Here is a 14943-nt window from a genome sequence, read left to right as displayed (position 1 = left end):
GTACCTAGGAATTAACCGGCCGGCGCGGGAGGGGAGGGAGCGGGAAGCGGGGCGGGGGGGGGGGGGGATGCTGAGCGCGCGCGAGAACAATAATAAGATCGTGTTTGCGGTCGCTGCCCGAGGAGGAATTCGGAGGAGGCGCGAGGCCCGGCGCTCGCGCCGCGCCCGGGAGCCCGGGACGGAGGCCGGCGGCGGCGGCGGCGGCGGCGGCGGCATGAGGCAGGCGACGCGGCGCCTGTGAGCAGCGCGCGGCGGCGGCGGGGACCTGGGCGCGGGCGACAGCCGAGCGGCCGGGGGCTCCCCTCCCCCGCTGCCGGGCCGTGATTTGCCGGGCCCGCTGCGCCCCCCGCCCACCCCTCGCCTCAGCCGCCGCCTCGCCGCTTCCCCTCGTCGGAGCGGCCGCTCGCCCGCCCGCTCGAGGCCCGCGGGGAGCGCGGCGCAGTCCGTCGGCCCGCGGGGGGGCGGCCTCCCGGCATCTTCGCGGCGACCAAGGACGAGCGGGGGAGGCAGCGGCCGGGATGGCGCGTCCGCGGCCCCGCGAGTACAAGGCGGGCGACCTGGTCTTCGCCAAGATGAAGGGCTACCCGCACTGGCCGGCCCGGGTGAGTACGGCGGCCGCGGGCCCGCCCGCCCACCATTTTCCCCTTCATGATGGCGCGCCCGCCCCCTTTCGCCATCCGCCTCGGCCGGGCGCGGGGCGCCGGGGGCTCGGAGCCGGGGCTGCCGGGGCTGCCGGGGCTGCCGGCGCGGCGCACGGAGGACGTGCCCGGGCCGCAGGGATGGCTCCGGGCCGCGCCCGCTCGGCGAGGGCGGCCATCCTTCCGCCTCTTCTGGCAGGCGGCTCGGGCCGGCGCAGGCCCGCCGCGGGGTGGCCGGGCGGCGGGCGGCGGGCGGCGGGCCTGGGCGGAGGCGCCGCCGCGGGCAGGGTAGCGGCTGGGCAGCCGGGTCCCGGGCGAACGTCGGGGCACGTAGGGGAGCGTCATGCAAATGGCTGTCTGCGAGCCGGCGGCGGCCGCGGCCGCCAGTCCTGGAAAGGGCCGCCGGTCACCCGGAGGCCGGCGGGCGCCTCCTGGCAGCCGCGCACCCGTCTCGCGGCGCCTCGTTCGCCATCCAGACTTGTTGAGTTCTCCCGGAGCGCGGTCCCGGGAGTCCCGGCGGCCGGGAGCTCGCAGCCTGGCCGCGGCCGGCGGGTCCGGGCAGCTCCGCGTGCCTCTCCACCTCCATGTTTGTTCCAGGTCGGATCCCAGACCTCCCCGGCCTCGCGGGCCTCCCGGGCCTCCCGGGCCTCCCCGGCCTCCCGGCCCCCCCCCTCCCCCCCGGCCCCAGCCCACAATAGCGCTCCCTTCCTGGCCCGCAGCGGTTGTCGCTGGGCGCTTTCTCTAGAAAGCATCTGCGTGTGATGCACAGCATCAGATGATGATGATGATGATGATTTTTAATCAGGCCATTTGAGTGAGGAGATCAACACCGCTGTGTGTATGTGCTTTGTGCTTTAAAAACGGATCGCTTTTACTTTTGATTTTTAATCCTGGTTGGCGGTTGTTTGGAGTCAGAAATACAGTGAAAAGGAGGGTCAGAGCATCTTGGAGGCTCCGTTGGGATCCGTGGGGAACTGAAGCAGATGTGGGAAATAGTATAAATAAAGAGTGTGAGCTCTAAAATGTTGTATTACAGTCCAGGGAAGGTAGCTAGACCCAGGAAAGGGGAAAACACACACACACACACACACACACACACACACACACACAACACACCCACCCATTCACAAAAGGAAGTGACATCACGGGTGGCCAGGCTGAAATTAGTGAAGTTGAAGTAATGGATGGACATCACTTTTTTTGTATTTAGTTTGGCATGATTGTAAAATGGAAAGAACAGTGGGCCCAGAATTGGGGGGGAGGGGGCCTGGTATTTGGCCCTGGCTCTGTTATGGGCTAATCATTTCAACGTCTGAATATCCATTTCTGCAACTATAAAATGATCATCTCTAGGATTCATTCCAGTGCCAACAACCTCAGATTTCAAGTGAGGTTCAGTTTCCCTTAGGCTGTGAAAATAACTTTTGTCCTCATATGAGCTGTAGGTTGTCCTCAAACAAGGCAGAGTTTTCATTGGGCAGGGAATAACTGATTATTTTTCATACTGTTGTGCCATGTTGCTAAAAGGGGCAAGACTTGTGATTTCAGGAGTCCTTTAGGGATCCCTGAATATATTTATCAAGAAATAGCTTTTTGGTGCATGTGCCTGTAGGTGATCACGAGTGAATTAAAGATTGTTATCACCAGTTGGTCAGTTCCTTGTAATCCAATAGCTTGCTTTAATCTTACTTTTGAAATATATCTTGAGAGTCCCCCCCCCCCAAAAAAAAACCTTAAAATTTCATTAACAAGTTACTTATGTACATTGGCCACCTGTAGTAGTTTTGGAACAAAAAAGTGCTGCAGAAGAAGTTCTGGTTGTAGATCTAATTGCACATGAAATTCCTAGAAGTTATAATTCCAAACCAAGGCAAAATGGAAAATAAAATCAGGTTGTTAGATAAAATAAGTACATGAAATCTATGTCTCTTCCCTTTTAACATAAACTCCTCAAGGAAAGAACATCTCTCTCTCTCTCTTTTTTTATAATGTAAGAAGAGATGAGTGACATATTATAATTTCCAAGGAAATGTAAGTGTAAGAAAAAGATTTTTGAGTCCCGACTCTACTAGTTACTGTGCTCTATGCTTCATAGATGTTCTCATGTTATTTCCACTCCAGTTCTGTGAGATGTTATCCCCATTTTACACCTAGCTATAGCATTGTAGATGATGTTACAAAATGTTAACTGCAGAAAACCCTACTTAATCAAATTTCAAATAATGTCACTTGATCTGAAGGCCAGTCATGTGGGGATTAGAATCTGTATGGCCCCAAAGGGTCAGACCTCGGAGGAAAAACATGGGGGGACAGATTGCAGTTCAGACTGTAGGAAGGACTCTTCCGTCAGAGAAGGTCCATGCTTGAATAGAGAAGCAACTTCCCTGCTGTAGGAAAGACGTTGGATCCAAGGCAGCCCCTTGTATGGAACATGGGCCTGGAGGATTCAGACATCCAGCACATTTGGTCAGGTTGCGTTCAGCTTTCGTCTGGGCTTCATACGTTGTGACGGTAGGCATATTTTGTAATCTTTCTAAATTTTGATTTACTAGTCTGAGAAATAGGCATAGTTCTCAAATCACAGATTGTGTGTGTAAAAGCACCAAACAGCAGTGCTTGGGTGTTCTTACCTTTTTTTCCTTTTTGAATTTCTAACTTTTCCCCTGTTTTCACCACACTGTTTTTAATATTCAACTTTTGAGTAAACAGGTTATTTTTCCCACCAAGTTATGAATAACTTCAAAGGTATAGAAAAGTTAAAATAATTGTACAGTGGACACCCTTCTACCACTTAAATTCTACAATTAACATTTACCGTACTTGCTTTATCATGTTATTCATGTATCTATCCCTTTATCCATACAGCAGTCCATCTTATTTTAATGCATTTTAAAGTAAGCCGCAGACAGTATAATTTACTCCTAGACACTTCAGCATATATTATCATTAACTAGAGGTCAATATTTTTTATAGATCCCCCCCCCTTTTTTTTTTGCCTCTTGAGATAAAATTTATGTAAACTGAAATACACTCAAACGTACCATTCAGTGAGTCTGACATGTATGCCCTGGGATAATCCATACCCCTTGCAAGAAAAGGGTAGTGTCAGTACCCATTAAAGTTCCCTTGTGGCTCTTCCCAGTTAATCCCTGTCCTCTTCTTTGTTCAGATGTATTAACATTTGGTAGCCCACTAGCTGCTCTTTTTTCTTTTTTTTAATTTTGTTTATTTATTCATAAGAGACAGAGACATAGGCAGTGGGAGAAGAGAAGCAGCTCCCTGCAGGGAGCCGGATGCAGGACTTGATCCCAGGACCCCAGGATCATGACCTGAACCAAAGGCAGACGCTCAACCTCTGAGCCACCCAGGTGCCCCCACTAGCTGCTCTTAATGGAGTATATTTTATATTGTGTATGACTTAAAAATACAAGTTCATTTGTATTCTAATGATTAAATGCTAAAACAAGAGTCTCTGAATGAACCCTTTTGATTGTGACTCTATGAGTTAAAAAAAAAAATTTGAACATGTAGCCCTAATTGTAAATTTACTTTATTTTTTTATTTTTATTTTTTTTGTAAATTTACTTTAAATTATACTTTGTACTATTACATACGTTATAAAGTAAATACAAAAGAAACTAAAGGGGATGACATAAAATTTGTGTTTTAGAATTCTTATTAGCAAAAAAAAATTCTTATTAGCAAAATATTAATAGTAATAGATTAAGTCTATATTTTTTTTAAATATTAACTTTTGGAAAATTCTTTGCCTGTTTCTTGTGAGATGACTAGATAGTCACAATTTTTCTGAAGAGCTTTTCCATAATAGAACTGTCAGTTTGGCCATTTCTTGTTTGCTTGTGCTTACAGTATTGGTATTATCTTTGCAGGACTCCTTTTAGCCACTTGTTCATTTGGCAAGAGTTCATTTAGAAGTGAATATTCCCTAATTTTGTTCAACCAAGCACTCTCAAATGGCAATAAATCACAGTTTGCCCAAAGTGAATAAATATAACCATCTGAATAAGGACACTAGTGTCAATTTATGTATTAAATATTAGTAAAATTTACTTTTTAGGTAAAAAAAGAAGAAACTAAAAAAAGAACTTGTACATTTTCTTCTCACACCCTCCCTCCAAATCTTGTATATCCTGAGGTGTGAGCACTCTCTGTATGTTATCCCTGCTCTAAAAGATGGAAATATAAAAAGCAAAACTCTTGTGTTTCAACCAGAGAGCTTTTTTTAAATTTAAAAACTTTAAAAAAAATAAAAATAAAAACTTTATATGAGAACTCAAGTGCCAGCATTGCTAATCTAGAGTAAATTGATACGATCACTTTAGAAAACTGGCCCAATCTACTACAGTAAAACACATGCCTACCTTGTAATTTAGCAATCTGTTCTAGGCATATACCCGAGAGAAACGAGTGTTTATGTCCACCAAAAGACTTGTACAAGAATGCTAATACATGACAGCTTTATTCATATTAGCAGAAGATTGAAAAACACCCAGATGTCCATCAGTAGAATGGCTAAACCAAATTGTAGCCTGTTAATGCAATGGAGTACTGCTCAGCAGTAAAAACGAACAAACTACCGATGCCCACAAAAATATGGGTGTATTTCAAAATTTTGAGGTTGGGTGGAAAAAGCCAACACGAGTACATTCTGTATGATACAAAAACATGCAAAATTGGTTAGTGATCAGTTCATGATGAGTGAAGGAAGGTGTTAATGACTGGGAGGAAGCCCTGAAAATGTTCGTTATCATGATCTGGATGTGTGCATTTGTAAAGACTTCCCAAACTGCACATTTAAGATTTGCACATTATACTATGTGTAAGTTATGCCTCAATTTAAAAAATACATACTTTGTATGAATTGGGGGGAAAGAATCTAATACTCCAGTCTTCTTCATGGATTGTATGTATTGTATTCTTAGCTTTCAGTGAGAAATTGTTTCTCTTGTTTAAGGCTTCAGTGCTCCCAATTTGCATCTTCCTGTTCCCTTTTGACTGTCTTAGAAACTTCATTTACTACTTCACAGCTTTCTCGTTACATTTCTTTTTAGTTCTGGTTTCCGCCTATCTTTTGTTTAACTGTATCTGGGTCCTGCTATTCCTTTCACTACTAAATCATTGCTCATCATATTTTTTTTAAAGATTTTATTTATTTATTTATTTTTTAATTTTTATTTATTTATGATAGTCACAGAGAGAGAAAGAGAGAGAGGCAGAGACACAGGCAGAGGGAGAAGCAGGCTCCATGCACCGGGAGCCCGATGTGGGATTCGATCCCGGGTCTCCAGGATCGCACCCTGGGCCAAAGGCAGGCGCCAAACCGCTGCACCACCCAGGGATCCCCAGATTTTATTTATTTATTCATGAGAGACACAGAGAGAGAGAGAGGCAGAGACACAGGCAGAGGGAGAAGCAGGCCCCATGCGGGGAGCCCGATGTGGGACTCGATCCCGGGACTCCAGCATCACGCCCTGAGCCAAAGGCAGACGCTCAACCACTGAGCCACCCAGGCGTCCCTGCTTATCTTATTTTTGATCTAGGATCTAGCTCTCAACTTTTTACCTGATACAACTCAAAAATAAAGCATTTGACTTAACCATTCTAGGACAGCTTGAAGAGCTAAACTCTTAGCCAGACTTTTACTGAACACCTACTGTATGTAAGGTACTGTGCTAGGTAGAGTTTCATTTTTCTAAAACAGATTAAATTTGCAGCAATTTAAAAATATAATTCCGTAATTAAAGTGTTTCTATATCCTTTATTAGTATAAATACAGATTGAGAATCCTTAGTTCTGATCCATAGCAGTTTGAATTTTTTTGCTTTTGACAATAAATTACTAAACTGTGAACCTTTATTTCTAGAGGCTAGGCTACATAATTTCAGGGAATCACTTGGGACTTAAATTCTTTTTAATCTTGACATAAAATAAGATGTTTGTAATTCCCAATTTTTTTGACATGAGTCCAGAGAAGTCCATCATTGTTTCATTCCTCAGAGTGGCAGGGATTCATTCGGCTTTCCCCCGGGGACTATATTCATGTCACCAAGGGATTGGTAAATTGTCTCATTTTCTTCTGCTTAACTCTGGGAGCAAATAGGCAACTTAAACTCTCAGTATCAACATGAACATTTTTCATTGCTCCCATTTCAACCAGAGGAATCTGTATTTCTGGCACATCATCCCTTTGCTTTGCCCTAATGATTATTGTTTCCCCAGGATTTGGAAAATGTTAATTCTCTGAAGTCAGGTTTTTACTATATGAGATGGTGTTTGCTTCTTTTGGAAAATGACTGGTGGTTTAAAATTATATATGACTTAATTGAAATTGTCTATTAGCATAAGAAAAACATTGTAGGCTAGTAAATATGATAAACATAATAGGGGAAGAGCCCAAATGCTCCTGTTTACTGGAGAAAGTTCTCTTCTGTTGCAGAAGATTGTCCAGATGTTCAATGAGAATCCAGTCTACTTGATGCAGTGATTAGTCCAGTGCAAAAAGGCTTCTTAATCACTCAGAGCCTTGCTTACCGAGAGCATGGTCTGCAGAACGTTATCTGTCAATGACCAGATAGGTGCAGGAGTTGAGAGTAAGAGTTTAGAAATTTTTTTTTAAAGCCATCTGATAGAATGACTTTATGTTTGTGAATCTAGTTTTTAAAACGAAACTTCTATTTTTCTAATAATTCATCTTTCACATATTTTATAAAAATGTCAGTCTATAACAAATTAGAGATTTTAAAAAACCTGGTCTTTTACCACAGAGTACTGACTGTAGAGGATCCTTAAAAGTCACTAGTGTTCCTTGCATCTAAAACAATCTTCTCGTACTATAAACTTTTAAAGATTTTATTTTGAGGGCACTTGAGTGGCTGTCCATTAAGCATCCAACTCTTAGTTTAGGCTCAGGTCATGATAAGATCAAGCCCTACATGGGGCCTGCACTGGGCGTAGAACCTGCTTGAGACTTTCTCTCTCCCTCCAAACCTCCAGCTTGCTTGTTCATACTCTCCAAAAAAAAAATTTTTTTTATAGTAATCTCTATACCCAACATGTGGCTTGAACTCAAACCCCTGAGATCAAGAGTCACCCTCTCCACTGACTGAGCCAGCCAGGCACCCCTCTTCATACCGTAGACTTTTAAAATATCTTTAATTATTTAAAAGAGAGAATGGATTGACTTTTATGTTATAAATATCTGTGTAAAAAGTTTTTTTTTTTTTAAGATTTTTATTTATTTATTCATGAGAGACAACAGAGAGGGAGAAGGAGGCTCCACGCAGGGAGCCCAGTGTGGGACTCGATCCTGGGACTCCAGGATCACGCCCTGAGCCAAAGGCAGATGCTCAACTGCTGAGCCACCCAGGTGTCCATGTAAAAAGTTTTTATTACATAAGTCATAATATTCATTATAGAAAGATTAATACCCCTCTACCTAGTCATAAGCATCATGAATATGCACCTACATGTGTAAGTACATATTTGTAATATATATAGTTTTGCAGCCTTTTATCCCCACTAAAACACTATCTTAGATGACTTTCAATGGCAATGAATATATTCCTATAACATTATTTATAATAGCCATCTGGTAATTTATAGTATAGATCTGTTTGTCATAAATTATAACCAGTTTCTGTTATAGGACATCTAGGTTATTTTCAGTTTCATACTATAAAATAATACTCTGAGAAATATGCTTTTTTTTTTTTTTAAGATTTTATTTATTTATTCATGAGAGGCAGAGAGAGAGAGGCAGAGACACAGGCAGAGGGAGAAGCAGGCTCCATGCAGGGAGCCCTATGTAGGACTCGATCCTGGGACTCCAGGATCACGCCCTGGGCGAAGGCGGTAGCTAAACCACTTACCCACCCAGGGATCCCCGAGAAATATGCTTTTAGCTAAATCATTAGTTACTTCCTCAGGACAGTTCTCCAGGAATTATATTTCTCAGTCAAGGGGTGTGTGCATGTTTTAAAACTTTGGATTTTTATTGTCACATTGTTCTCCAGAGAAGTTTTGACTGTCTTACCCAGCAGGAGAATAAGAGAATATCTATTTTCTCACATATTCATTAAAATTTGAGGATTCAAATTTTTAAAAATATTTGTCAGTTTAATAAATACAAATGTTCAGGCAGCCTGGGTGGTTCAGCGGTTTAGTGCTGCCTTCATCTCAGGGCGTGATCCTGGAGATCCAGGATCAAGTCCCATGTCAGGCTCCTTGCATGGGACCTGCTTCTCCCTCTACCTCTGTCTCTGCCTCTCTCTCTCTCTCTCATATGAGTAAATAAGTAAAATATTAAAAAAAATAATACAAATGTTTAATTGAATTAATTTCTTTGTTTACAAGTTAGGCAGAGTGTATATATATATATAATATATAACATATTGAATTATGTATCATATATGTCTTGATTACAAGTTAGAACAAATATCTGATAACACTGCTATAAGGTAGATACTCCCATAAGAAAACCAAGACTTAATAAATTCACCTAAGGTTATACACTGAGTAAGAGTGCTAATCCCAGACCATTAAGAATGTCACAGGAACATAAGAAATGCAGAGTAAGTAAAGGGGCTTAAGACGTATTTGGTGGTAAGAAGACCATATGTGTATATATGTAGTACTCAGAAGCTAGTGGAAGGCTGGCACTCAGAAGTCAGCATTTATTGTGACATTTATTATGTTATTTTCCTCTAGCCTATATCTCTTTGAAAGCCCTTTGACACAAGGCAGTATAAAACTAAACAAGATATTAGTTATGCATACAGAGAAAGCAGAGACCCATTAAAATCAATTATGAATGAATAGCACAGTGCTGACTCAGTATAGGTTCTAAAACCTTTATGTGTGAAACAATACATATACTTTGAACACCAGTAGGGCAGTTACGAGTGTTACTGGTTCAGTACAGCCTAGAAGCTAAATCTTAAGAACTACTACTAGCCACTGTCTTCTTAATCCCTATAATAGCATCTTCATGTGTTATTTCATTGCTACTTATATATGTAATCACTTCTCAGCTGTATAGGTAAGTGAATTTTTCTATTCTATCTTCTTACCAAATAGGAATTTGCTGTAGTTGAGGTAAATAGCTGTATGGTAACAGAGAACCACATACAGGTAAAAAGAATGAAGTAATCTAATAATTGGTGAGCTTAAGCCTTTAGAAGGATATCCTCTAGATAACTGAGCAAGATTTCCTGTGATGTTGGGAAGAACAATGAGACAGAGGAGTTAAAAGACACATACTTCATCCCACCATTGTCTTGGCTTGTCAGGTTTGGGCATCAAGCCTCTTTGTAAAACAGGGAGGATAATTCTTATTCTCTTCCCCTTTTTCCTATGGGATCAGATGTTGAAATGTATATGAAATAAGTGTTTGCTAATTAGGGATCATAGACCCTATATTATAGTCTGCTAACTTGTAACCAAAGACATTAATTCAGTTAAATATTTGTGTTTATTAATATACAACATCATAAAGGCCATATATGAAAGATCCGCAGCTAATACCTTTAATGGGGAAAAACTGAGAGCTTTTTCCTTAAAATTAAGAGCATAACAGAGATGTCCACTATCACCACTGTTGTTTAACATAGTACTAGAAATCATAGCCTTAGTAATCAGACAGCAAAAAGAAATAAAAGGCATCCAGATTAGCAAGGAAGAAGTCAAACTTTCACTCTTTGCAGATGACATGAGACTCTTATGTAGACGACCCAAAAGACTCCACCAAAAATTGCTAAAACTGATACTGCAAAGTCTCAGGATATAAAATCAACAAAAAGAAATTTGTTGCATTTCTATACATCAGTAACAAAACAGCAGAAAGTGAAATCAAGGAATTGGTCCTATTTACAATTGCATCAAAATCCATCAGATATCTAGAAATAAACCTAACCAAAGAGGTAAAAGATCTGTACGTTGAAAACTATAGAACACTTATGAAAGAAATTGAAGAAGACACAAAGAAATGGGAAAACATTCTATGCTTCTAGATTAAAAGAATATATTATTTAAATGTCTGTACTATCCCAAACAATATACGCATTCAATGCAATCTCAATCAAAGTAACACCAGTGTCTTTCACAAACTAGAACAGTCATAAAATTTGTATGGAACCAGAAAAGACCCCAAATAGCCAAGGTAATGTTGAAAAAGAAAAGCAAAGTGGGAGGCATTACAATTCCAGACTTCAAGCTGTATTGCAAAGCTGTAATCATCAAGATAGCATGGTACTTGTACAAAAACAGGCATATAGATCAGTGGAACCAAATGGAGAACCTAGCAATGGACCTTCAACTATATAGTCAACTAATCTTAGACAAAGCAAGAAAGAATATCTACCAGTCTCTTCAACAAATGATGTTGGAAAAACTAGACATCAATGAGTAGAATATGCAGAAGAATGAAACTGGACCACTTTTTTTTACACCAAACACTAAAATAAATTCAAAATGGAGGAAAGACGTAAATGTAGGATAGGAAATGATCAAAATCCTAGTGGAGAAAACAGGAAGCAACGTCTTTGACCTTGGCTGCAGCAACTTACTAGACATGTCTCTGGAGACCAGGGAAACAAAAGCAAAAGTGAACTGTTAGGACTTTATCAGAGTAAAAAGCTTCTGCACAGTGAAGTAAACAATCGACAAAACTAAAAGACAACCAATGGAATGGGAGAGGATATTTGCAAATGACATCAGGTAAGAGGCTGGTATCCAGAATCTATAAAGAGTTCATCAAAATCAACACCCCAAAAATAAATAATGCAGTTAAGAAATGGGCAGAAGACATGAACAGACATTTCTTCCAAAGAAGACACACAAATGGCTAACAGACACATGAAAAAATGCTCAGTATCACTCATCAGGGAAATATAAATCAAAACCACAATGAGATAACCACCTCATACCTGTCAGAATGGCTAATATTAACAACTCTGGAAACAACAGATGTTGGTGAGGATGTGGAGAAAGGGAAATTCTTTTGCGTTGTTGGTGGGAATGCAAACTAGTGCAGCCACTCTGGAGGATAGTAGAGATTCCTCCAAGTTAAAAAATAAAACTACCCTACAATTCAAAAATTGCACTACTAGGTATTTATCCAAAGGATACAAAAATGCTGATTCAAAGGGGCACATGCCACTCCAGGGTTTATAACAGCACTATCAACAATAGGCAAGTTATGGAAAGAGACCAAATGCCCATCAACTGATGAATGGATAAAGAAGGTGTGTATGTACACACACACACAGGAATACTACTCAGCTATCAAAAGAGTGAAATCTTGGGATGCCTGGGTGGCTCAGTAGGTTGAACATCTGCCTTCAGCTCAGGTTGTCCTCTCAGAGTCCTGGGATTGAGTCCCATGTTGGGCTTCCTACTCAGTAAGAAGTCTGCTTCTCCCTCTGCCCTTCCCCCTGCTCATGCACTCTCAAATAAATAAAATCTTGGGAAAAAAAATGAAATCTTGCCATCTGCAACAACGTGGATAGAACTAGAATGTGTTATGCTAAGCAAAATCAGTCAGAGAAGGACAAATACCATATGATTTCACTCATATGTGGAATTTAAGAAACAAAACATCAACATAGGAGGGAAGGAAAAATAAGATAAAAACAGGAGGCAAACCATAAATGACTCTTAACTATAGAGAACTAACAGGATTGCTGGAGGGGAGCTGGGAGGGGGGATGGGGTAACTGGATGGTGGGCATTAAGGAGAGCACTTGTGATGAGCACTGGGTGTTAATATGTAAATGATGAACCACCATATTTTACTCCTGAAACCAATACTACACTGTATGTTAACTAACTTGAATTTAAATTTTTAAAAAATGTGTTTATTGAATTCTTACTCAGTTTCCCTTCTTTTTCCCTGTCATCATGTGTTAAGATGTACCTAACAATTACCTACCAGAAAAAAAAAAAAAAAAATACAATTACCTACCAGGAGCACCAAACTCCTTATCATACAATGGTAGAAACCTAGTGAAGTCTCAGTAAATGCTTTTGTGGTTTACCAGGTGTCTTTCAGTAGTTTCCTTGTGGCTTTATAATATTGAGTTGGCTCTGGGCACTTCTCATTGGTCCTTGTCCCTCAGAGTCCTGCATGTGGTGGGCCATTTCTAGAGGTTCCAGATAGCTTTAGTACTTGGGGGCAAACTAAACTAGACTATGTAGGCCTATAGAAAGGATCTGTGAGAAAACTACTCTTCCCACTTGATCACGGACACTAGAGCTCTGAGTGGACTCTCTGAGTATAATCTGTAAGCCTACGCAGAAGTGGAAGTTATCTGGTGTCAAAAGTGGAGGGGAGAGAAAGAAAAGTGGAGGGAAGTCCATGCTAACAAAAAAGTTGGCTCCATGAGGCTGGAGAGTTCTTAATAACATAGCATTAACTTCTCAGTTTCTATTGCAAAATGTATTTAAGATGAGTGTGTTAGAAGTGGTGCTGGGTTTGTTAGGTTCAGAAGAAGTTACCAATATAAAAATGAATGTCACAGAAAATTCAAAAATTTTTATGTAGGAAGAAACATTAAAAAAAAGAAACCCTAATGGCTTTAGAGCTCTTTTACCTTTTTGTCACCAAAGTAGAACTTCTGTGTTAATGACATCTTTAACTTTGAAGGAAATGCATATTCAGAGGGAGCAGTATGACAGATCCTCAGTTCATTTTTTTAGAGTTCTATATGTTGAATGGATTGAAAATTAAATCCCTCTAGGCCTCTGTTTGACTTTCAGAATGAGACCAGCTGCTTTCAAACAAGGCATAACTGTTCTTATTTCCCTCACTTAACTGCTACGTGAGGATTAAGTCAATAACTCTGAAAATATTTAGATCTTGGAAATGAGTCATTGTTGCTGATTGATCCTGATGCAGTCAGGTCTGGTGGCTTTCAGACCTTTTTTTTTTTTTTTTTTTTACTATAGTAAGAAATAAAGCCTATAGTAAGAAATAACTACTAATTTCATACACGAGAAATAAGTCTTCACCAAATCATACTATATGTGATACATTCTGATATTTTAATATTTTTATTTTGCAGAAAATCAGGTTGCAATCCACTAAATTAGTTTCACTCCCTGCAGTTTGAAAAGCAGTGGTCTGGTCTGTTAGGCCAAAGGGAAATTAATCTATGTGAGTTCTGTGTGTGTGTGTGTGTGTGTGTGTGTGTGTATCTATGACAGTAATTGGATTTTTAAAAAAGATATTTATTTGTTTGTTTATTTATTTATTTATTTATTTGAGACAGAATGAGCCAGGAGGAGAGGCAGAGAGAGAGGGACAAACAGACTCGCTGCTGAGCAGGGAGCCCAATGTGGGCTTGATTCCAGGACCCCGGGATCATGACCCAAGCAGAAGGCAGATGCTCAACTGACTGAGCCACAGGGGGGTGCCCCGACAGTAGTTGGATTTTTGAGATAAGGTAGCAGTCCTGAGCTTTTCATTCTGCTGTAGCCACAATCTTACATGAAGATCACATGAGCATAAACAATGAAAGTTATATTATTTTAGGTCATTTACCCATTCAGAACAGTATTGCCCTTGATCTCAAAAGGCTTGGTGTATAAATCCAGTGTTTCTACTCTCAACTTCTTTCTAATCTTTGAATTGTACATGAATCTACAACTCTTTCAAAGCTAGTTTCATATATATGTCTTCTTTTTTTTTTTTTAAGATTTTATTTATTTATTAATGAGAAACAGGGAGAGAGAGAGAGAGGCAGAGACACAGACAGAAGGAGAAACAGGCTCCATGCAGGGAGCCCAACTTGGGACTCGATCCCGGGTCTCAGGATCAGGCCCTGGGCTGACGGTGGTGCCAAACCGCTGAGCCACCCGGGCTCAGCCACCCGCTGAGCTTAAAGATGATAAGCTCTCTGCATTTAATTACCCAGCTACGTATACTGTTGGACTAGGTAGTGTTCACTGGCTGATGGTATTGAGGCTCTGGGGTCTTGGGTTTGTGGGACTAGACTGGAGGGTATTAGGCTGTCCATGACTGAGGATGAGGTGCTTTTGTGAAGTCCAGAAGACATGTACATGGGGCGTGAGTGGTACCTTCTGAGGTGGGTGTAAAGTTATGGGACTAACACATTTCTAATGGTTCTGTATTTTCTTTTTAAATCACTATCCAATCAAAAAAAAGATTTCCTTGCTACTATTGGATAGAACAGCCTCAGTACAGAAAACCTAATATTGATGATAGTAAGGCATTCTAAAGTTTCTATAAAAGATACCTTTCTGGGGGATCCCTGAGTGGCTCAGTGGCT

At 41.2% G+C, this 14943-nt stretch overlaps 1 protein-coding gene across 1 annotated transcript in view; it reads left to right on the top strand.

The window, feature by feature from the left end:
* The first annotated feature begins 356 nt into the window (after positions 1 to 356).
* Positions 357 to 14943, top strand: part of HDGFL3 (HDGF like 3) — an 81132-nt gene continuing 66545 nt past the window's right edge. Inside the window, exon 1 of the mRNA XM_025436903.3 lies at positions 357 to 602. Coding sequence (XP_025292688.1) covers positions 519 to 602 — 84 coding nt within the window. The 5' untranslated portion in view covers positions 357 to 518. The remainder of the gene's footprint in view (positions 603 to 14943) is intronic.

The sequence above is a fragment of the Canis lupus genome, chromosome 3 (genome assembly GCF_003254725.2).
Source record: "Canis lupus dingo isolate Sandy chromosome 3, ASM325472v2, whole genome shotgun sequence".
Classification (NCBI taxonomy): domain Eukaryota; kingdom Metazoa; phylum Chordata; class Mammalia; order Carnivora; family Canidae; genus Canis; species Canis lupus.
Note: the sequence above shows the minus strand (reverse complement) of the source record. Positions and strands in the feature narration are given on the sequence as shown.